The following is a 22,069-nucleotide window of genomic DNA, read 5'->3' as shown; positions in this document are numbered from 1 at the left end:
CATTATTTCATCTTACTCTCTGAATGTCTAAGCTATTGTGAGGAATTGTCTCAGCAGTGTCTCCAAAGCTATTGAAACTACCTGAGTTGGATCATTCATTGTCATTTTAAATTGCATGCAAAGTCATCAAATCATACCACATAGCCCTTCCTGTAGTTCTAGCAATTTTATTTGTTTGTTGGATGTGAACAATGCTGACAAGGCCAAATTATCACCCATCCATAATTGCCCTTGTGAAGGTGATGATGACTTTTATTTTGAAGAACTGCAGTCCTTTTGGTGTAAGTACATCTACAACACTGTAAAGGAGGGAGTTCTAGGATTTTGATCCAGTGATCTTGAAGGAATGGCAATATATTTCTAGGGGGTGTTAGTTAGCTCAGTTGGCTGGGTAGCTCATTTGCAATGTATTGTAGGCAACAGCATGGATTCAATTCCTGTAGCGGCTGAGGTTACCATGAAAGTGCCTCCTTCTCAATCTCTCCCCTTGCCTGAGGCATGGTGATCCTCAGGTTAAACCACCACTCGTCATCCCTCTCTAATGACTTTACCATTATATTTCCAGGTTAGGATGGTGAGTGGTTTGGAGGGTAACTGTGACATGGTGATGTTCTCATTCGTCAACTGCTCGTCCTTCCGCATGGTGGAGATCACAGGTTTGGAAGGTACTGTCAAAAGAGCCTTGGCAAGTTGCTGAAGCATATTTTGTAAATAGTATTTGCTGCTGCTGCTGTGTGTTAATGGTTGAGGAAGAGAATGTGTATGTGGGGCTTTGTTCTGGATGATGTTTCGCTTCTTGAGTGTCGTTAAAGCTGCACTTATCCAAACAAGTAGGAAGTATTCTATTACACTCCTGACCTGTGCTTCACAGATGTACAAAGTCAGAAGCCACCCAACACCAGGTTATAATCCAACAGGTTTATTTGAAATCACAATCTTTTGGAGCACTGCTCCTTCATCAGGTGGGCTCTGAAAGCTTGTGATTTCAAGTAAACCTGTTGGGACTATAACCTGGTGTCATATGACTTTTGACTTTGTCCGCCCCAGTCCAACACCAGCACCTCCACATCATTGGTAGATGTGCAGACATGGAAAAGTCAGAAATTGAATTATTTGCAGCAGAGTTCCCGGTAGGTATCCCACCATTTCACCCTGCGTTTTCACCATAGCCTGGAAAAGCTTTCTTTATCAAACTTAACCTTTTCTTTATCCAGTTGTCTTTTGAAAGTTACAATTAAATTTGCTTCCAAAGTCTTAACAGGCAGTGCATTACTAAACATAACAAAACATTATTGATAAATATGTTTCTGCATGCCATTTTTTGTCAACCTTCTTAAAATTGAATCCTCTGGTTACAGACAATTCCACCACTGGGAACAGTCCGTCCTTAGTTATTCTATTGAAACTTGTTCAAGATTTTGAATACCTCAATCAAATGTACCTCTTGCCATCTGTACTCTAAGGGAAACAGCAGTCACTAAATAAGAGAATCACATTCTGTTTAGTGTCACACAATCTTTCACTCCAGATAAATAGGACTTTAATTGCTCTGCATTCTCTCCACGTTCTTATGTGCTACCTTGGTGACCACATATGGATGCAGGAGAACACATTCCATTGTCAGACTAAGGCACATCGCCTCACTTCTTTCAATTCCAGGAATTCACATGACTCGCTAAGTATGTCTCTGGCATTAACCCTAAGAAAATACAGTTTATCTGAACATGATCAGTTTTCGGTTATTGGAGTCTTGCTGTGCACAAATTTACCACAGTATTTCCTACATTATTCAAAGTGCCTGTGCTGCAAAAGTACTTGGGATCTTCAGAGGCTGTGAAAGATGCTATTTAAAGGCAATACTTTTTCTTTGATTTAATCAAAACTCTCTCCAGCTCATTGAAAGAAAACCCATCCAACTTGGTTTCCAAGCACCTCTTTCATCTGCCCTTGTTGCTGTCAATCTCTCCGCTATTCCAGTATTCCGGAATCTGAGTCTGATGCTTAATCCTGAGCTATATATTCTCCTTAATTATTGTTTCACTGCCAACTTTTTTTCTTGGCATCTCTGGCCCTACTCTACTGGCTAACTATTTTATTTTAGGTGTTTAGTTTCTGCAATGTGATTGTTGCAGGAGCAGAATCACAATAAACATGGAGCATTCCTGCCAAAAACTGATATTGTTGGAAAAGAATATCTACTGACCTCAGTTAAAAATAGTCGACGAGTAAATCTTCGTCTCTTAGCCCATTTATCATTCTCTCAGCATCTAAATCTAAACAAAAACACACTTTAACAGAGATTAATTTTTTTTAAAATGTTTTGAAGGCGATAGTTACTTTCTTGTGCCAAATGGGAACAATCAGATAACCAAGGCGCTGACTGTGTCTCAGTCAGGGATTGCACATTAAGCAAATGAATAGGGAAGGAATTTAGTGTGTTGGAATTTCACCAATGTAAGTGAATGAGAATGGATCTGCTTCATTAGAAGTCTGTTAATTAGAGTGAATAGCAAAGCATTTGATCATTGATAGAATTCCAATGGAGCAAACGCAAGCTGTTCACGGCATTGATTGGGAATTTGAAGGGACTTGCTCCATGCAGTCATACTTTTGAAGAGTAACAATGGTTGGAGAGAGAATTGTCAGCCCTTGGAGAATCTGCCTTTGCTGGGTCACAGTTCCTCTGGTGCAGATGTCCCCCTAAGGCCTTTGTCCAAATCACCATCCTGCTTACAAAAAGCCTTGATGGGGAATAAGATCAGATCTGCACTTAGATAGCACCTTTCACAAACATTGCTTTGCAGCCAGTGAAATACTTTTAAGAAGTACATAGTCACTGTTCTAATATCCAAAACTTGGGCAGCAAATTTTGACACAGCAAGCTCCCACAAACAGAACTCTGAGACCAACCAGGTAATTTATTTTTTCGTGATGTTCACTGAGGGGTAAAGATTGGCCAGGACACCAGAGGACAACTTTAGTTTTTTTTCCATTCACTCATGGAATGTGGGTGTTATTGTAATTGGTGGTCAGATTTTGTTTCCATCTTTTATTCCTGGGAGTAGTTTTCAGCAATTGATTCTTTCTGTTGTGGTACTGCATATACACATATCAGAAAATTGAAATTAATTTTTAAAAAACTGCAGATGCTGGAGATGTTTTTATTCACTCATGGGACATGGGCATCGCTGGGTGGGCCAGTATTTATTGCCCATCCCTAATTACAAGAAGGGCTTTCAGAGCCCATCACGTCAGAGAGAGCCTGGAGTCACATGTAGGCCAGACCAGAACAGCAGAATTACATCCCTCAAGAGCACTGATGAACCATGGGGTCCTTTTTTAAACAAAAAACAGCAATGGTTAGGTGGTCAGCATTAGGCTTGCTTTTTAATTCCAGATTTTTCATTGAATTCAAACTTTATCAACTGCCATGGTGGACTTGAACCCTTGACGCCAGGATGCAAGTCTGGAGCTCTGGATTACCAATCTAGTGACATTATCATTGCACCAATGTCTCCCTCATTTCGAAAAGCGTACCATGACACCTTTTGTAAGCAGACCCAAGAGAGTGGACGGGTTCTCAGTTTAATTCTCATCAGGAAGATGGCATATCTGAGTGTGCAGATTTCCCTTTGGATTTTTTTTCATTAATTCATAGAAATGCTGATCTAGACAGCCATATTCCAATTACCTTCAGAAGGTGGTGGTAAGCTTTCTTTTCGAACTACTGCAATTCTTGGGCTGCAAGTACGCTCACACAGGAAACAGTTACAGGATCTTGGACCCAATGACAGTAAAGAAACAATGATATATTTCCAAGTCAGGATGGTGAGTGGTGTTGCTAATCCCTAGTATCCTTGTCTTTCTAGATGGAAGCGGTCATAGGTTTGGAAGGTGCTGTCTAAGGAGCCTTGGAGTGAGTTGCAGCAGTGCGAATTGTAGATGGTATACACAGTTGCTACTGAACGTTAAGCTGGTGACTGGGTTGCCAATCAAGTTGGCTGTTTTGTCCTGGATGATGGCTGAAAATGTGTTGCTGGAAAAGCGCAGCAGGTCAGGCAGCATCCAAGGAACAGGAGAATCGATGTTTCGGGCATAAGCCCTTCTTTAGGGCTGAAGAAGGGCTTATGCCCGAAACGTCGATTCACCTGTTCCTTGGATGCTGCCTGACCTGCTGCGCTTTTCCAGCAACACATTTTCAGCTCTGATCTGCAGTCCTCACTTTCTCCTCGAAGATTTTGTCCTGGATGATGTCAAGCTTCTCAAGTGTTGTTGGCGCTCCACTCATCCAAGAGTGTGGAGAGGAGACGGCATAATCCCTAATCTCAAAGCTGCTCTTGTAGCTACAATATTTATTTATCTAGTCAAGTTCAGTTTCTGGTCACTAGTAACCTCTAGGATATTTGTTATCAAAGGATTCAGTGATAATGATGGCAATAAATATCAAGGGAAACTGGTTAGATTTTCTTATTTGGCTCAAGATACAGTAATGCTGCTCCTTACAGCTGAAATCTGCAAAAATTGAGAATCCTTTAACGTTCTATAAAGTAGCAGCACTTCGAGGTGCATTTATCCCTATAATCAACAATACCAATTCAAACTAGACATTTAGTTCCTTCCAGAAAAAAAATGATTAAACTCAGCCTTTAATTTTGCACGTGTCTATTTCAGGCATCTCACATCCTATGTGAAGCAGGAAAGAAATTAATCCACAACTATATTTTCTAATGTTGCTCTTGCACAGATGATGTGGAAGAGAAAATTTTAGAGCAAAATGCCTCCAGTGGTCCTCTTTGTCAAGAAGTTAATGTAGATCGAGAAACTAATTCTGAAAAAAAAGTCAGATTGAACTCCACTAACATTGTCTGTGGACAGAGAAACACTGCCAGGTCTGCTGAGTTTCTCCAGCACATTTTGCCTTATTCAAGAAATGTGGGGTGGCAGGTGACACTCTTTGCCGGGTTAGTGGCTCAGGGGAAACAGGAAGAGCCCATTAAGCTCCTCAAATCTAGTTAGATCATGGCAGGTTCTGTCTCAGTGCCAAAGACATGTGTTACTTCTGCAACTCTCAAAACACTCATGATAGAATCTAATTAACATTTTCAGTTACCCTCCAGGTTCAACTTCTTAGGGCTGAGTATTTTAGATTTCCAACCCCTTACTTGTGAAAGAGCATTTTCTTATATCACCCCTCAACATTGGAGTGTAATTTTAAGGTTGTAGCTCATATTCTCCCCCACTACACCCCCAGAGGAAATAGTTGCTCTCCATTTACTCTTAAATCCTTTAATCATCTTAACCATCTTAATTAGATCAATCTTCTATACTCAGGGCAATACAAGCCTGGTCAAATCAAGCAGTCGTTGTAACTTAACCCTTACGGCCCACATATCATTCTGATGAGCTGGTGCTGCACTCCTATTCAAGGCCAATATTTCTTTCCTGAGGCACAGTGTCCTGTGTCTCAAGACGACTTGGAAGTTCAGACGTCTTGAATCTGAAAGTCCCAGTTTTCTTCCCAGTCATTTGCTGGTGCAAATTGGGAAAAACCTTTTGCTGATCCATCACCTAAGCTGCTCTAAGGCAAGCAGGTAGTGGGTCTAAGCATGTCATTAAAGAAAAGGTTAATGACACAATGGAAAAGGTGTAACAACAACAAAAAACAATAGGAGTAATATCAGATCAGAGAGATATCAGTTAAAACAGAATGAACTGGGTCCCTTCTCTGTACAAAAGCCCTACAAGTATTTTTTTTTAATTCAAGAAATTGGGGCAATATGCGATTTTCTTTGCCAAGTCAGTGGGCCTGCATTTATTGCTCATCCCTAATTGCCCAGAGGGCAGTTAAGAACCAACCACATTGCTGTTGCTGTGGAGTTACATGTAGGCCAGATCAGGTAAAGATGGCAGATTCCTTCCCTAAAGGATGTTAGTAATACAGATGGGTTTCGCCCAGAATCATCACTGCTATGGTGGGATTTAAACCTGGGTCCCCAGAACATTACCTGGGTTTCTGGACCCTTCAGGCTCTCTGCCTGTATTCCTGATGAAGGGCTTTTGCCCGAAACGTCGACTTTACTGCTATTCGGATGCTGCCTGAACTGCTGTGCTCTTCCAGCACCACTAATCCAGTTTCTGGATTAATAGTCCAGTGATAATACCACTCGCCATTGCCTCCCCTAATCTGATACATTATGAATGGCTTTGATAGGGTAGACAAAGTCGATATTTTCACTGGAGGAAGTCTAACATTGGGAAGGGTGTACATACAGATGATACTGAGTAATAAATGGGGAATTATGAAGGAACTTTGAGCAGAATATACTTAGAGTGTGAAAATCTCTACCGTGTGGAGTAATTGACGTGAATAACCTTTAAGGGGAACCTAGATAACACAGGAGATTGGAGTTGAAGGATATGCTGATAGAGTGAGATTAAGTAGGCATTGTAGGAGGCACAGAGTCGGCTGGCCGAATAGCCCATTCCTATGCAGCCTCATTGCTTCTCACATGCAGAAGGCATGAGCATCTGTTGACCAGCCCCTCTCAGCCTCAGAAATCAACAACTCCTCAGCATTCTTAGGTGTTTGGGGAGAAAAGAAAACATGATGGGGGCAAGGTAAAAGCCAAAAGCTGCACTACTTCACATTTTTATCAGTTCGTTAACCATTCAAGCTCAGCAAACAGAAACAGTCACTTCCAAAGTAGCCACCACTTGCTGAGATGAAGGAGACTTTACTACAAAAGAATGTGACTGCAATAGATTTCCATACATATATGCACACTCAAAATCTAGGTTGACATGGTTACCAAAACACCCCTTCCTTCAGATTAACTAAAAAGACAAATCATTAAACAGTCAACTTTAAAGGTAGTTTTTTTTTTAATTGTGAGACAAATGCATTTCAACCATCTAAAAAAGATATCCACAGGAAAAAAAATAAATTAAGAATTTACAACAAAACAAATCACAGATTTTTTCGGTCTAACATTCTGTTTGATACAAATTACTCAGTAACTCAAGGAACACATGTGAAAAGCATGTAATCCACAGCAGATAAGCAATAAGGTCACAGACTGCTCTAACCCTAAGTTTCAGCTCTTGAAACTGGCTACAAACTAGTCTGGTTCTTTCAGATTGTGCAGAACGTGGGGAAATATTGGTGAAATTGGCATCATATTCTGTCCCTCTAGGCCACCTCCATGACCACAAGTGTTCTCCATCTTTTCATTTGACAGCATGTCTTTCAGTTTGAAGGTAGACATTGAACATCAAAAGTCTAGAGTCAAATCTGATCTTATCATATTATCGAACAAGGGTTGCTGTAGGGGTGGGAAAGTCAATAGTCCATGAAAGCGAGTGGAAACTTTGCGAGTTTCTTGCCTTTCCAAACCTTGTAAACCTCAACCACTGTCCCAAGCTCTGGTCAGCTAGCTCAGGAACAAAAGAACAACCTCCAAGTGTGTTCATTTGTGGATGGAGGATTAAGGGCTGATTGAGTGGAGATATTTAGCAGACAATTTGGAGGAGTGGACAGGTAGGAATCAGGGAAACGATTTCCACTGATGGGAATATCCAGAACAGTGGGGCATAACTCCAGAATTTGAGCTCAGCGTTTCTGATGGGATGATGTTAGGGGGCACTGTTTCCCAAATTTTGGATAGCTGGAATAGTCTCTCCAACAAAAAAAAATTGGGATGGGAGATAATTGAAAATTTCAGAAGAGGTTGATAGATGTAGGTTTGCTTCAGAAGGAGTATCAAGGATATGGAATCAAGACAGGTAATGGTTAAATGGAATTAAAATATGGATCAGCCTTAACTGAACTGAAGGAGGGCCAATTTGTTTTCCTACATTCCAAATAACAGCTTAGGTTGATATCATTTCAATTTGTTTCACTCTTCAATCTTCAGTCTATACTCTTCTATCCAACTCTACTTAGGCTGTATCTTCCACTCAATTCCCATCAAGCAGAAAATCCATTTATTGGGGTTCAATACAATTCCATCCTGGCCACTTCTCTGGTAACTAAACATGTTAGATAACATTATACCCACTGTATACAAATGCAAGCAGCAAATTAAATCTGAAACCAATATTTCCCCACTACACAAACCTTCAAAAAAAAAACAATTCTTGACAGATTTCAACATTCCCTTTCTACAGTCATGTGCTGGTCAACGCTGATTAAAGCCCACATGGTAAAAAAAAAATCCAATTGTTCCCACTTATTAATGGGCACATTTTCAAACGCCTGCCTGTTTCTCCTGTAAAAACCCACCACCTCGCAAATATTTACAGGACAGACCATTTCATAGCCTTCACGGGACATGAAGGATTTTAACTAATTACACTGAGTCTGGGGCACTCCCAAATAGGATTCAAGTACTCATTCAGCAAAATAAGTTGTCACCACTCATAAATACATACATTCATTCATTCATTCATTCATACAGAAAGACATGCAACACCATCAGGAATTAGTACATAAAAAATATACCTTGCTTAAAGAATGATATGGAGATGATGCAGTATTTGCAACAATCAACCTTAGAATGATATATTTAGGTAGTGAAGAAATGAACTTTCAGTTTCTGATTGTAATCTCAAAGCACTTAGACAGCAAATGATGTGTATAATGGCATCAGCTCTTCCACAGTGTAACACACATTATTCTCTTCCTCTAATCAACTTGGTTCCATTGCAAATTAAAGAGTGTACTCAGAATTATGGTCATAATCATTATTAATTGAGCAGTAGAAAAAATTCTATTATAATATTAAACTTCTTCTGCATTCACTTATTTACATATAACCAAAAAGTCTGAGGCAGAGGGGCAAAATAAATTAACAGGCAATATATATATATTATATATATATATATGTTTGTCCCATAAATAGTAAACTCAGTTCTGTCTGGTGCAACTGCCCAATTTTCGGATGCACTGCTCCTTTTTGACAGAGGCTGTGTTACATTAGGGCACAATGTACTCATTATTTGACCAATGATGCAGGCAACGGTTGAACAGTCTGGAGCACCATGGAATGGACTTGCTGGCGATTCATTAGCCAATGTTGGCATGGTCAATCTGAATGGCGGATTCTTGTTAAATCGAAAGTTATAGAGGTTCTCCAGTCTCTGCCTCCCCCTATTTATCAGTACATTTTCATTTTCTCAGAGTAGGGAGGGAGGCAGAGGGGTTAAAAGGATCTCTCATCTTTTCCTTATTCACATACCACTATTTCCTACCTTTATCCCTTATTTTACACATCAATCGGCTTCACACTATCACTATTTTCTTTATCTCAGTGTTCATAGTGCAGGTCTGTCACCCATTAGAGTTTTTTCATTCAGGATCTCGCTCGATATTACACAACGTCCTTGTATTCTTGAAGATGAAACATTAGATTAATGAAGTAACAAGTGACTCCTTGCACTGTGTCTTGGCTCCATTCTACATTCTGCAACCTTTTCTCACATTCTGTACCCTCAAAATTTGTCCTACATTCTCTGCTTCTTCCTCTTTCTCGAAGAGGCATTCTGGAATCTTGATTTGTCTGTCCTGTTCATCTTCCGTCTCTCAGCACTTGGTTTTGACATCAACCATTTATAATGAACCATCATTAAGGCACAGATTTAACAGAGCCACTCAGACAAGTTTATTGCAAATCGCCACAGCCTTTTTGTAGACCTCAGTCACATGATCAAGGTCCATGAGAGAGAAGTTGCTGTCACCCAACTCTGTGAAGCACTTCATCTTGCGAAGGCGCGGCCTGCAGTCTGACTCCGATCCATCCAGGTGGAGCAGGTCGTCGGCGGAGACGCAGCTCCGCATCTGGCTGCGCTCCTGCCGGCCCTCAGGGAGGTCCAGGCGGTCGAAAGATTCCGAGGAGAGGATGCTGTCCTCGCTCACCGCGCTGGATGGGTAGCTCCAATTCGACGAAAGCCTGATGTCAGAAAAGGCCAACTCATTGAAGGATCCCAAGCTCTTCAGGGTGGGACTTCCCATTGTAGAGTCTGTGCTGCTGGAGGAGAACTTACCATTGCGTTTGAGGATGCCTTTGCGCCGGCTGGTTGTGTCTTTGGAGCGATCACCAATGGAATGACCGGCGTCAAAGCTCCCCACCTCAAAGACTGGGGAGTTTTCAAAGTCTAGCAGGTCTGCTGACTCACTTGGCTCTGGTGATGAATAATAACCAGATTCTCTTTTTGCAGGCTTCTTCAGTATTCCTTTCTTTGGTGCAGGGGCCACAGCACTGGGCTGTTGGCTGTTGACTTCCACTGCTGACATGCTGGAGTCTTTCGGAATGAAGGCAGTCTCCTCCAAAGATACAGGGTGATTGACATTGCCTGCGCTGTGTGACCGATGTTCGTAATTGTTCCTTTTCTTCAAGATTCCTTTCGGCCTCTTCAGCAGTGACTTGCTCTGGCTTTCAGGAGCTCCCCCCTCCTGCAGCGACTGCGAGATGTCATTCTCTTTCTTTGATTTCTTGAGGGACCTCTGCCGCTCCAGTGGCGAGCTGTGCTGCTTAAAGAAGCAACGGACCTTCGAGCCACTTTCAAAGACAATGCGAGATGACCGCTGCAGCCAGTCGGAAGTGATGGTCACTGGCATTTCATAGTCTTTCACTGACTCCATCTCGCAGACCGGGGTCTTGTAGCCCCAGTTCACCCACCAGTGATTAGCAACATCTTCAATGGTAGCTCGGCGGTCTGGGTTCACCATCAGTAGCCAACGGATCAGCCCACAGGCATCTGAGACAGAGTCAAAAAAAACATGAACCACCATTTCCAATTAATTAGATTAGATTAGATTAGATTCCCTAGAGTATGGAAATAGGCCCTTCAGCCCAACAAGTCCACATCGACTCTCTGAAGAGTAACCCACCCAGACCCATTCCCCACATTTACCCATGACTAACACTATGGGCAATTTAGTACAGCCAATTCACCTAACCTGCACATCTTTGAATTGTGGGATGAAGCCAGAGCACCCAAAGGGAAACCCACACAGACAATCATCAGAGACCGGAATTGAAACCAGGTCCTTGGCGCTGTGAGGCAGCAGAGCTAACCACTGAGCCACCGCGCCTTGCAGCAGCAACACCACACATGCTCATTTATATTGCACCTTTAATATGACAGTATTTTCAAGGTGCTTTGCAGGAAGTAAATCAATATATCTCACTAGTTTTACAAAGGAAGCATTCAGACAAAAACTTGGTCAAAGAGGAAGGTTTTAAGAAGGACCTTAAAATGAGGAATGCCAAAACCTTTCCTTGATAAAGGCTATGGTTTCAGCTTCAATGATGGAATGTTTCATTTTCATTCATTCATTCATGGGATGTGGGAGTTGCTGGTTGGGCCAGCATTTACTGCCATCCCTAGTTGCCCTTTGAGAAGGTGGGGGTGAGCTGCCTTCTTGAACCGCTACAGTCCATGTGATGTACGTTGAGGGATTTTCAGGATTTTGTCCCAGCAACACCGAAGGAATGGTGATATATTTTCAAGTAGAGATGGTGAGTATCTCGGAGGAGAACTTAAAGGTGGTTGCATTCCCACCTATCTGCTGTCCTTGCCCTTCTAGATGAAAGTGGCTGTGGGTTTGGAAGGTGCTGTCTAAAGGAGCCTTGATAAATGTCTGCAGTGCATACTACACATTAACTTTAGCTGCCAGAGGAAGTGGTGGAGGCTGGTACAATTGCAACATTTAAGAGGCATTTGGATGGGTATATGAATTGGAAGGGTTTGGAGGGATATGGGCCAGGTGTTGGCAGGTGGGACTAGATTAGGTTGGGATATCGGTCAGCATGGACGGATTGGACCGAAGGGTCTGTTTCCGTGCTGTACATCTCTATGACTCTATGTATAAGTGTCAGAATTGAAGCAGGATAGAAATCTGAGTTTATGGGCTGAAGGTGGTTACAAAGATACAGGGGGCTGATGTCATGGGGATATGGAGTGAGATTTGATACAGAGATCAAAATGTTTACATTCAAAGGCACTGGTGGACCACAAGCCAATGTAGGTCAAGGAGCAAAGGGATGATGGATGAACAGGAGTTAGTTTGAACAAAGACAACATCTCCTGTCGTTGCCAGTGAGTCATTGTAAAACTGCATGTTTATCATGTATGTTGTTAATGGCTCCATGGGAAAGTGCATGTGATGTTTGGGTCGCAATGATCTGTCCTCGGCACAGCCAATGGTCTCAACTGGGCAGTAAATATGCCTGATTTCCCACTATCGCATTTCCTCATCAATTAAAGGAATACAGTCAGGTTCCAATGATGTGAAACAAAACGTACTGGAGAAACTTAGCAGGTCTGGCAGCGTTGTGGAGAGAGAAATAGAGAGTTAACATTTCAAGGCCAGTATGACTTTTCTTCGGTTCCAAAGTGGTGCTATGTTGGATTTGAAGCGATCACTATTTTTCTCTCTTTGCAGGACCTGCTGAGTTTCTCCAGTATTTCAATTTTTTAATTTCAGATTTCCAGCATCTGCAGTATTTTGCTTTAATCTGTAATGATGTACCTGCCCTTCCCATTGGTCGACAGTATGTTTCCATCTAACAATTATGAACAATCCTTAAGACCACCTCATTGGTTGCATAGCACTTTTGGATGACTTAAGATTGTGCAAGGTGCTACGTGAACGCAGGTTTCATTTTTACCTGAAGGTTTGGTAGGCTCTCGATAATCTCCGTTGGTGATTTGTTTAACAAGGTTTCTGTAATCGTGCCCATCAAAAGGCATCGTGCCATGAACCAAGGTGTAGAGTAGTACACCCAAAGACCAACTGTCAACCTACCGAAAGGAAAATAATTCATGTTACCTTGGAAATCAACTTAAGGATACTGGAAGGCAGAAATAGTGGCAAATATGGGATAACCTTTTATTCAGCATACTACCAATAAATTGGCTCTATTACTTAGACTGTATTGTTCAGTTCTACAGTACAAGCTCAAAGCTTCTCTAAACACCTTGTGTCAACTTGGTGTGTAATCAATACACTGTGGTTATCTTTAGCATAGATCTTATAGAGACGCCCTGACTCGCGTGAGTTGGGGCACATCAATCTTACTTCAATTCCATGTTCTGAAGACCATCACTTCTGTCCAAGTGGGATTAAGAGAATTATTACCACATTTGCTTAAAGCTAACAAAAATGCACCTTTCAACTTTCGTCTTATTAAGCAAGGACTCTTGGTTTATTTGCTAACATTTCATGATCAGCTAACATATACTGATGGTTACCCAGCTATATTTGCCTTTTATACATAGAGACCTACAGCATTCCAAACCCAGCCAAAGGCAAGACTGCACAATCACATTAAAGTTGCAGCAGAGAAATATATGACCCATTGTCGGCATTTAAGCAAAGGAGCCTCTTCACACCTTTGTTCACCTCACACTATCTTCATATCCCTTCAATCCTTTCTCCCTTGGCTACTCATCTACTTTCAGTTGTACAGTTCACCTCAAATGCTCCTTGTGGTAAGAGTTCCACGTTCTAACAATGCCACAGATAAAGAAGCTTTGTCTGAATTCTCGAGTGAATTTGAGAGACCATCATAAACTTCTGGCTGCTAGCCTGGGACCTCACTTGCCACTGCCATCAAGCTCAGGCCTGTTTCCAGTTTCACAACTCAAAGAGAAATCCTTAACGGGAACACAGAAATGACAAGGGGAGGATGATGGACATGACGTATCAGAGCTCTGAGTAGCACGTAATTTTTCGACCAAATGCAAACACCATTGAAAAAAAAAATGTTCAGAGAGCAGGTCTCCGCCACTCAGAGGGAGCAATTGAGAAACTGTGCACTCACCTCGGGGCCCCTGTATGGACGGCCATTGACAATCTCTGGTGATGCATACAAGGGGCTGCCACAAAAGGTCTGCAAAAATCGGTCTTGGTGGTACAAGTTGGAGAGACCGAAATCAGCAATCTGGGAATGAAAGATTAAAAGACAACTTTAGGGGAAAGAAAGTCCATTACTACTGTTTGAACTTTGCCTGCTGCAAATCAAAAACACAAATGACAACTCATTGTGAGTGGTAAGTGACACGTAGCATGTACACAGGGTTGCTAAAAGACTCGAAACAAGCAAACAGTGCAATTTGTGGTGTATTTACTTAAGAGAATTATACATGCTTGGATCAGATTGAGCAGAGGAGAACTGACAGATGGTATGCATGTAATTACTTTTTTTATACATCAGGGTTAGTGTAAGGAGGAGGAGCTATATCTGGGTCTGGACTGAACAGTTTCCCAAAGGGTCTCTCTGGCCTAGTTTCTAATACAAGACTCAGGCACCAAGCCAAAAATACTACTTCCCTTCATATTTTTCCAAAATAAAACAGCTGCAAATGGTTTAAAATCAGACCTCAAGATGGGAGGCAGCAACTAGGGGTCTGAGGGGAGTGCTGGTCATTTCCTTCCTCTTCCACTCCATTCACTTGCTACAGTTAGGGCACCAAGTAACTGTAGCCAAGTTACACTCTCAAACATTTTCAAGTAATGGATGGTAGTAGAGGGAGAGAATTTCAATTTGAAAAGGCTAAAGGAATACGGAGGACAAAGCAAATATAGGCCGGCACTCGAGTGTCAAAACCGAGAGCTGGTGTGGCTGTCTTTCAGTTGGGATGTATGCCAACCTGCAGAGACTTGCACAATCCACATGGTCACCATAGGTAGACAGGACACGTGGTGTCCTGTGCCAATATTTATGTTTTTTCTACCCAGAAGTGTGCCTGTGTTTATCCGTCAATCAAGACCATTAAAAAACAGATTACATAGCTCTCACCACACTGTAGAAGCTTGCTCTGCCAAACATTGGCTGCCATTTCCTACATTATAATAACTACAGGTGACAAAACACTTTGGTACGTCCAGACACACTCTCTTTTGGCTGCCTTTCTCTCTCACCTATCTTGGCAATGACGAGGCCAGTTCTCATGGCTCAGTTGAGATGAGTTAGGCAGCACAGACTGGGAATCTCTGATGTTATGCAACTCAGTAACACACCCGATCCCCGTATTATCCAGTAAGCCCTTGGGCTGGCCGAAACCCCAAAAGACTAATATTTAGGTGTCAGCTGAATTGTTCATCTCCATCTAAACACACACTGCACTGTGAATATACCCCGCAATGAAATCCTTCCTGATGCCTATTTAAACAGACAGAAAAGCCATAGAAACAGCCATACAGCCCCTTGAACCTGTTCCATCATTCAATGAGATCAAAGCTCGTCTGCATTTTGAAGCCATCGTTTTTGCCTCCCTCAATGCTTTCAATTTCATATATTTCAAAAGATCATGTCAAATATTAACTAGCAATTTGACTGTCAGGGTCAGTATTGAGCAAAAGGTCACTGGTCTCCAGATGAGGACAAAAGGCAAACAGACTTGTAGCAAAAATAGGCCAGAGAGATACTGCAGAATGGAGAGAGTCTAATGCAAACAACACACCCCAATTAAAGGAAAATGCATGTTTGTTCGGTTCTAGTCAGTTGCTGGTTGGGTCTTTTGAGCGAAGTCTATTTGCTGCAGGGGAGGGAATTCAGATTTTGCAATTTGCTGCAGTGCCTGTAGGGGGAAGAGGAGGATATCAGATGGGGTCCCCTGCTCCCATTGACCATATAATGCTTCCTGCCTTTAGGTACATGGGGGGTTACAGCATTGCCAGAGTCAGGCTGTCCTCTGCGGTTTTCTACAATCAAGTATTTCCATGGTACTACAAAACAGAGAGGCTTGACAAAGAGATGCAAATACTTGTGAAACTGCACTCAACACCTTCAGAAGAAAACGAGGGGGGGGGGGGGGGGGGGGGGCGAAACTGAAACAACTGCCTGGTGTGTTGTCAGATTAAATAACAAATTCCAAAATTAAGAAATAAGGGGTAGGGCTGAAGCCGATCATTTGGCCCATTAAAACTGCTCTATTATTCAATGAGTTCTTGGCTGATCTTCTACCTCAACACTCACATTTTTCCCATGAGCCCCAATTACTTAAGACCACAACAATTGGTCCTCCTCTGCTTTGAGTATACTCAGTAACTAAGTATTCAGTGCTCTGAAGAAGAGAAGTCGAAAGATTCACAACTAAAATTAGACCAAACTGTTGCAATCTGGTTAAATGATTGATGACAGAACTTACAGATTTTCAACTAGATTTAATTGTTATGGAAATCCACTGAAAAGACATCTGTGGATTGGAATTTTGTGAATTTGAACTGGTTAATGCTCTTTAACATTCCTTTGTTATTCTCCGATTGGTTTCATTTTGTCCTTAAAATGTCCATTAATGGTCACAGAGCTCTTTCTCTGAGAATTATACATTGGCACAATTCAGAAGAAACCAGTTTGTCCATCCAAGTTCACAACATCTCAATGATCCAGTTCACCCCAATTACTTGATCTTTCCCCCAGATTTTCCTTCCAATGATTTATCACAAGTCCAAAAAAAAATCAAAGCACTGCAGGTTATGGAGATCAGAAACAAAATCTGAAATTGCTGGAAAAACTCAGCAAGTCTGCCAGCAACTGTGGAGAGAAATCAGAGTTAACATTTCGGGTCCAGTGACCTTTCTTCATAACAGAAAAAGAATCTTTCCTTTTCTTGCTCTCAAGAAGGGTCCCTGCACCTGAAACACTCTTTACGGAGAAGTGTTTGCAAAAAAATACAATTCATTCAGGGAATGAATGCTGGCTAGGACAACATTTATTGCCCATTCTTAATTGTCCTTGTAGTGATGGCGGCGGTGGTGGTGCTGGTAAGTTGCCTTTTGGAACTAACGAAGTCTATTTGCTGCAGGGGAGGGAATTCAGATTTTGACCCAGTGACAGTGAAGAAACAGCGATATATTACCAAGTTAGGATGATGGGTGGCTTGGAGGGGACCTTACAGATAATGTTCCTTGTCCTTTTAGATGGAGGTAGTTATTAGTTTGGGATGTGCTGCTTGAGGAGACCTGGTGAATTTCTGCAGTACAACAGGGGGATTGAGTTTAAGAGTCGTGAGATCGTGTTGCAGCTCTATAAAACTTTGGTTAGACCACACTTGGAATACTGTGTCCAGTTCTAGTCGCCCTATTATAGGAAAGATGTGGATGCTTTGGAAAGGGTTCACAGGTAGTTTACCAGGATGCTGGAGAAAAGGAGGAGAAGGAGAGGGGACCTAATTGAGGTATACAAGATAATGAGAGGCATAGATAGAGTCGATAGCCAGAGACTATTTCCCAGGGCAGAAATGACTAACACGAGGGGTCATAGTTTTAAGCTGGTTGGAGGAAAATATAGAGAGGATGTCAGAGGCGGGTTCTTTACACAGAGTTGAGAGAGCATGGAATGTGTTGCCAGCAGCAGTTGTGGAAGCAAGGTCCCTGGGGACATTTAAGAGACTACTGGAAATGCATATGGTCACAGAAATTTGAGGGTGCATACATGAGGATCAGTGGTCGGCACAATATCATGGGCTGAAGGGCCATGTTCTGTGCTGTACTTTCTATGTTCTATCTTGTCGACGGTACACACTTCTGCGCAGATAGTGAAGGGAGTGAATGCTTATGGTGGCAATCAAGTTAGCTGTTTTGTTCTGGATTATGTCAAACAGGTTGAACCTCTGCTTATTCAGGCCAGTGGGGAATATTCCACCACTCTCCACCTGTACCTTGGGGATGATTGATAAGCTTTGGGAATTCAAGAGACGGATTTCTCAATGTAGGATTGTAATCCTCTGATCTGCTCTTGTCGCCAAAGTATTGACATGCCTGGTCCAGTTCAGTTTCTGGCAATCATTGATTTTGGAGGATTCAGTGATGGTAATGTTATTGAATATCAACAGTGATGGTTAAATCCAGTTCAGGAAGAAAGGAAGATAAATACATGCAGAAAGGGTTATATGTAGTAGAATTGCTCAGCATGGACCAAATAGCTAGATTCTATGCTGCAAAATCTATGTAAAAGGAGAAAGGGAGGGAAATACCAAGTTCAAATGAATGATTGCGATGTGAACTGAAACATTAGAACAACAGAGCAGATTTCCGATTGTCCAAAACAACAGGTAGCTCTTGACACAGACAGCTATGACTTTGGTTTAAATACACCCTGGGCACAGATCATGGGTAGGTACTCCATAGTGGGTGATTTCCATTTGGGGTGATTTAGTGGTTTTGGAGGCTGGGGAAAGAGAGAAGTGAGACTCTCATTGGAACTGCAGAAAAAGCAATAAAAATGGACTGGGACTGAATGGCTCTCATTGAGATAGTTAGGGTTGGGAGTGTTTGTAATAGTTGCTAGGTGACAATGTGCGTTTGTTACAATGACCTTTTATAGAACCCATCGCAAAACAAGCCCATTTATTAGTTTGCAAGTGAACAGAGAGGCTGCACTTACTATTTTAATCAATTTAGTCTGTGGCAGTCAAGAAGGTAGGAATTATTGAACTGCAGAGCACAGTACGAATGTAGAGGCAGAACCAAAATGTGAACAATTTTCTAGACAAGGGCACTTTGTTTCAGAGTCTCCCTGAGTAATCTCAGAATCAGGGAGATAATACCCTCTATAATTCAGAGGCTGGTTCTCCTATGTACACAGTCACCATTTTATATTTATATAAGACTTTTAATATAGTAAAACTTCCCAAGTTGTATCATTGAAATGTTATCCAACAAATCTTCACACACAGCCATATGAGGAGACGTTATAGCTGATGGCCAATGGCTTCCTTGGCAAAGCAAAAACAGCTTAAAAATGGGAGAACACGGTGGAGAGGTTTAGTGAGGAATTTTGCAGTTTAAGGCTCTCAGCAGCTGAAGCCATGACTGAAAATCACGAGCATCCAGACTTTTGATCATTTAGAGGAGGCTAAATCTGGAGTAGCACAGGGATCTCAGAGGGCTGTGGGAGTGATGGAAGATAGTGAGGAGGGACAAATACAGAGGGATCTGCAAAAAGAAAAAAGTCAATCCAGTAAATCAAGGGTCACTTCAACCCTTTAACTGAGAAACTGTTCTCGCAACAAAACTTTGGCAATCTGGCAAAGTGTCACTCCTTACCTTGACATTCCTGGCGGCATCCAGCAGGATGTTCTCCAGTTTCAGGTCCCGGTGCACAATCCCGTTCTGGAAAAGAAGAAACCAAACCAAGACCATAAATTCTTAGCTTAGCTCCAGATGGCGTGAAGAGACAGTCATACACATTTCTCAATCCATCTTGGCTTTACTGCATATCTGAAAGAGATTTAGCCAGCAGAAGCACAGGAATTTGGAGTTTCGTTGTCCCTCCCTCTGTGCAGAGAGTGGTGCTGGGCCCAAGCTCCCACAGAGACAAAAATTACTTTGTTATCCAGTTGTTTGCATTTCTTGATTGGATAATGCATCTCTGGAGGGCTCAGTGTATCTTTGTCTGGCAGGTGGTTTAACCAGAACAGGGAAGCATGAAACTCCAACAGTTCAGGATGTGAACTAGCAGATATGTAGAGAAGGCAGCCCCCATATGCCTGTCAGAGGAAGTTAGACTATTGGTCCGGTGTAACCTGAACAGTTGTTTCAGCGTTCTATAGTCAATGCATCCAGTTCGTTTTCAAACCTCTAGTTTTTATTCCCACTTCTCCTGAAGGGGTTTGCTACCTCATGCTGGCCTACAGTTCTGAACAGCACTGTCCCAACCCAATCATGTCCAAATAATTCCAGATACCACGTTACCAGTGTCAGAAGGCTATATGAAAATTCAAACAACGCAACACACAAATCCACCCACCCTAGACTTGCCCAATCTTACAGAAGCGGATTTGAAGTCTCAAGAAATTAATCTCTCAGACGAAGGAAGAAAAATCACAGGGGGACTTTGTTTCCACTTTTTTGAAATATATTTTGCTTATTAACAACCATCATTGGAAATTTTCTTTTGTCATTTATACCAGAAACTATGCCGGGTGTTCTGGATCCCCTACACAGGGGCTAACAATCTGTCTCGCCTGGTGTCAAGACCCTTCAGAATCAATGTGATCATCCTCATTCTTACAAATTCCACAGATTACAAACCCCAGTTTGTTAAGCTTCTCATCAATGGACAACTCCCCCATTCCAGGGGCCTTATTAACATTAACTATTCCACCTCCAACACAATTATATCTATCCTTCTGATGAAATAACTGTCAAAGATAAAAGGATATTTCATGGGCAATCACATATTGAATCCTCCAGGAAGCAAATCTGACCAAGGACAGCTAACAGAAATCCGCTTATAAAATTGATCTGCACATGTAGGTCCAATGTGTCAGGGAGTTTTCACTGGGTTAGGAAAAGAGTCTTATTTTCCTTTCTTAACCCCAGGGCTGTGAAGATAACTGCAGAACCCACCTTACCCTCCACCAACTGAGATAGCAATGACTGGGGAATGATATTCAGGACTCCATGTCCCCTGCAATGCCAAGTGATGCTATCACACGCTGGACTATTGAGTCCTCCTGCCCAACAGACAGAAAATAAGACAGGATGTTGTTTTTAGCTAAATTGGTGGCTTTTTTTTTTCTTTTGAGGCTGAGTGTTCATTGTGGGTTTTGAATCCAGGCCCCACATTCCAAATAATTGTCCATTAAGTTTCTTCGTTCCCCTCGAATGAAAGAGTGTTTGAAGAAAAGCTTTGAAAGGTTTCGTTCCTCTTGAGTCTTGTCTGAAGAGAACTGGAAAACGAGTCAAGTCTTTTATGTGGAGGTGGTGTGGGAGGCAAAGCAGAATGACCTTTCACCTCTGGCATGCCTTTCCCCTATCTTCCCACCACCCCCACTGTCTTTCTCCACCTGCAGTGAACACAGGGCTTGTAAATTAGGCTCAATTGGAAACAGGCTTCGTCTGATCCCTGTACATGACTTGTATTGCCCTAACGCAAAGTGGCACAATGCCAAGACACACAGCACGCAGACTAACTCTCTCTTGCTTGCTCTGCACCAGCAGGTTGCTTCAGAAGTATCTGGGGACCAATCAACCACCATCCAAAGAGTAAGAAAAGCCACCCCTCCCCCCCCACCCCCCAAACTCACCCCATCCCACCCCAACAACCCTGAGCGCTTCTAAAAATGAAGCTGTGCAACATTATGAGAAAGGGGGCCGGAATAACAGAATTATTACTAATAGGGAACAACATTTATTTTGAGCTGGTCACGTTGGGTTGCCGACATCTGTTTTAACTTTTTTTGTTTTAAAAAGACCCAGGTGGTTGGAAACGATTCTTACATGTCACCAAATGTTATGAAAATACAAGAGGAACTTGTTCTAGCCCATACTGGAATATTGGGAGGGGGAAAAAGAAAATAAAAGAAACGGGAAATTCAAGTCTTGCGACCTGCTTTCCTTTCAAGAGAAACTATCACAAACACATTGTCCTAAAAACAATGTTTTCAGGTGAGGACAGAACATGCTGGGACTGGGATTAGCTAAAGGGGAGTTTGGTAGATGGTCTTTTAGCTTGTTGATGTCCAGAAGAGTGCCTGGTATTATTGGAAGAGCCCAAAAACACAGGGCACCAGTTGTTGGTGCTTACACAATTTGTGCTCTTCCAGTCTCTGTGAAGACCACAATAAAAGGAAGCAGCCATTTGGCCCCAAGTTTCTTCAGCCATGTAATTAGCGACTGCTCTGTATCACAAGTCCATTTACCCACAATCACTTCCAGACACCTCAACTCGGCAATTTCTTTCTCTTTAGATTAATTCACTGGATGAATGCAGCATTATCTCAAAGTAAGGGATTGTCCAACTAAGACAAAGATGACAATCCATTTCTTCTCTCAGAGGCTGGTGAATCTGTGGAATTCCTTACTGCAGAGGGCTGTCAAGGCTGGTTTGGTTAGGATATTTAAGGCTGAGAGAGGCAGATTTTTAAACAGTAAGGGAATCAAGGGTTAAAGAGATAAGGCAGGAAAGTGGAGTTAAGGATCAATGATATCATCGAATGGAAAAGCAGACTTGATGGGCCAAATGGCCTACTTCAGCTTACAAGTCTTTTCCTATTGAATGTTAGAATGTGTGTGGGTCTGACTGGGCCAGTATTTAGAGCCCAAACCTAACTGTCC

The 22,069-nt window shown here is 42.1% G+C and overlaps 1 protein-coding gene across 1 annotated transcript in view; it reads right to left on the bottom strand.

The window, feature by feature from the left end:
- Positions 1-6,863: 6,863 nt before the first annotated feature.
- Positions 6,864-22,069, bottom strand: part of nuak2 (NUAK family, SNF1-like kinase, 2) — a 42,735-nt gene continuing 27,529 nt past the window's right edge. The window contains exons 4-7 of the mRNA XM_043716378.2: positions 19,055-19,120; positions 13,827-13,946; positions 12,672-12,804; positions 6,864-10,755 (exon numbers count right to left, since the gene is read on the bottom strand). Of these exons, the coding sequence (XP_043572313.1) occupies positions 9,650-10,755; positions 12,672-12,804; positions 13,827-13,946; positions 19,055-19,120 (1,425 nt within the window). The 3' untranslated portion in view covers positions 6,864-9,649. The remainder of the gene's footprint in view (positions 10,756-12,671; positions 12,805-13,826; positions 13,947-19,054; positions 19,121-22,069) is intronic.

The sequence above is a fragment of the Chiloscyllium plagiosum genome, unplaced genomic scaffold (assembly GCF_037043375.1).
Source record: "Chiloscyllium plagiosum isolate Xiang-an unplaced genomic scaffold, Cpla_swu_hap1 HiC_scaffold_26, whole genome shotgun sequence".
Lineage (NCBI taxonomy): Eukaryota > Metazoa > Chordata > Chondrichthyes > Orectolobiformes > Hemiscylliidae > Chiloscyllium > Chiloscyllium plagiosum.
This window is presented reverse-complemented; position numbering and strand designations above follow the sequence as displayed.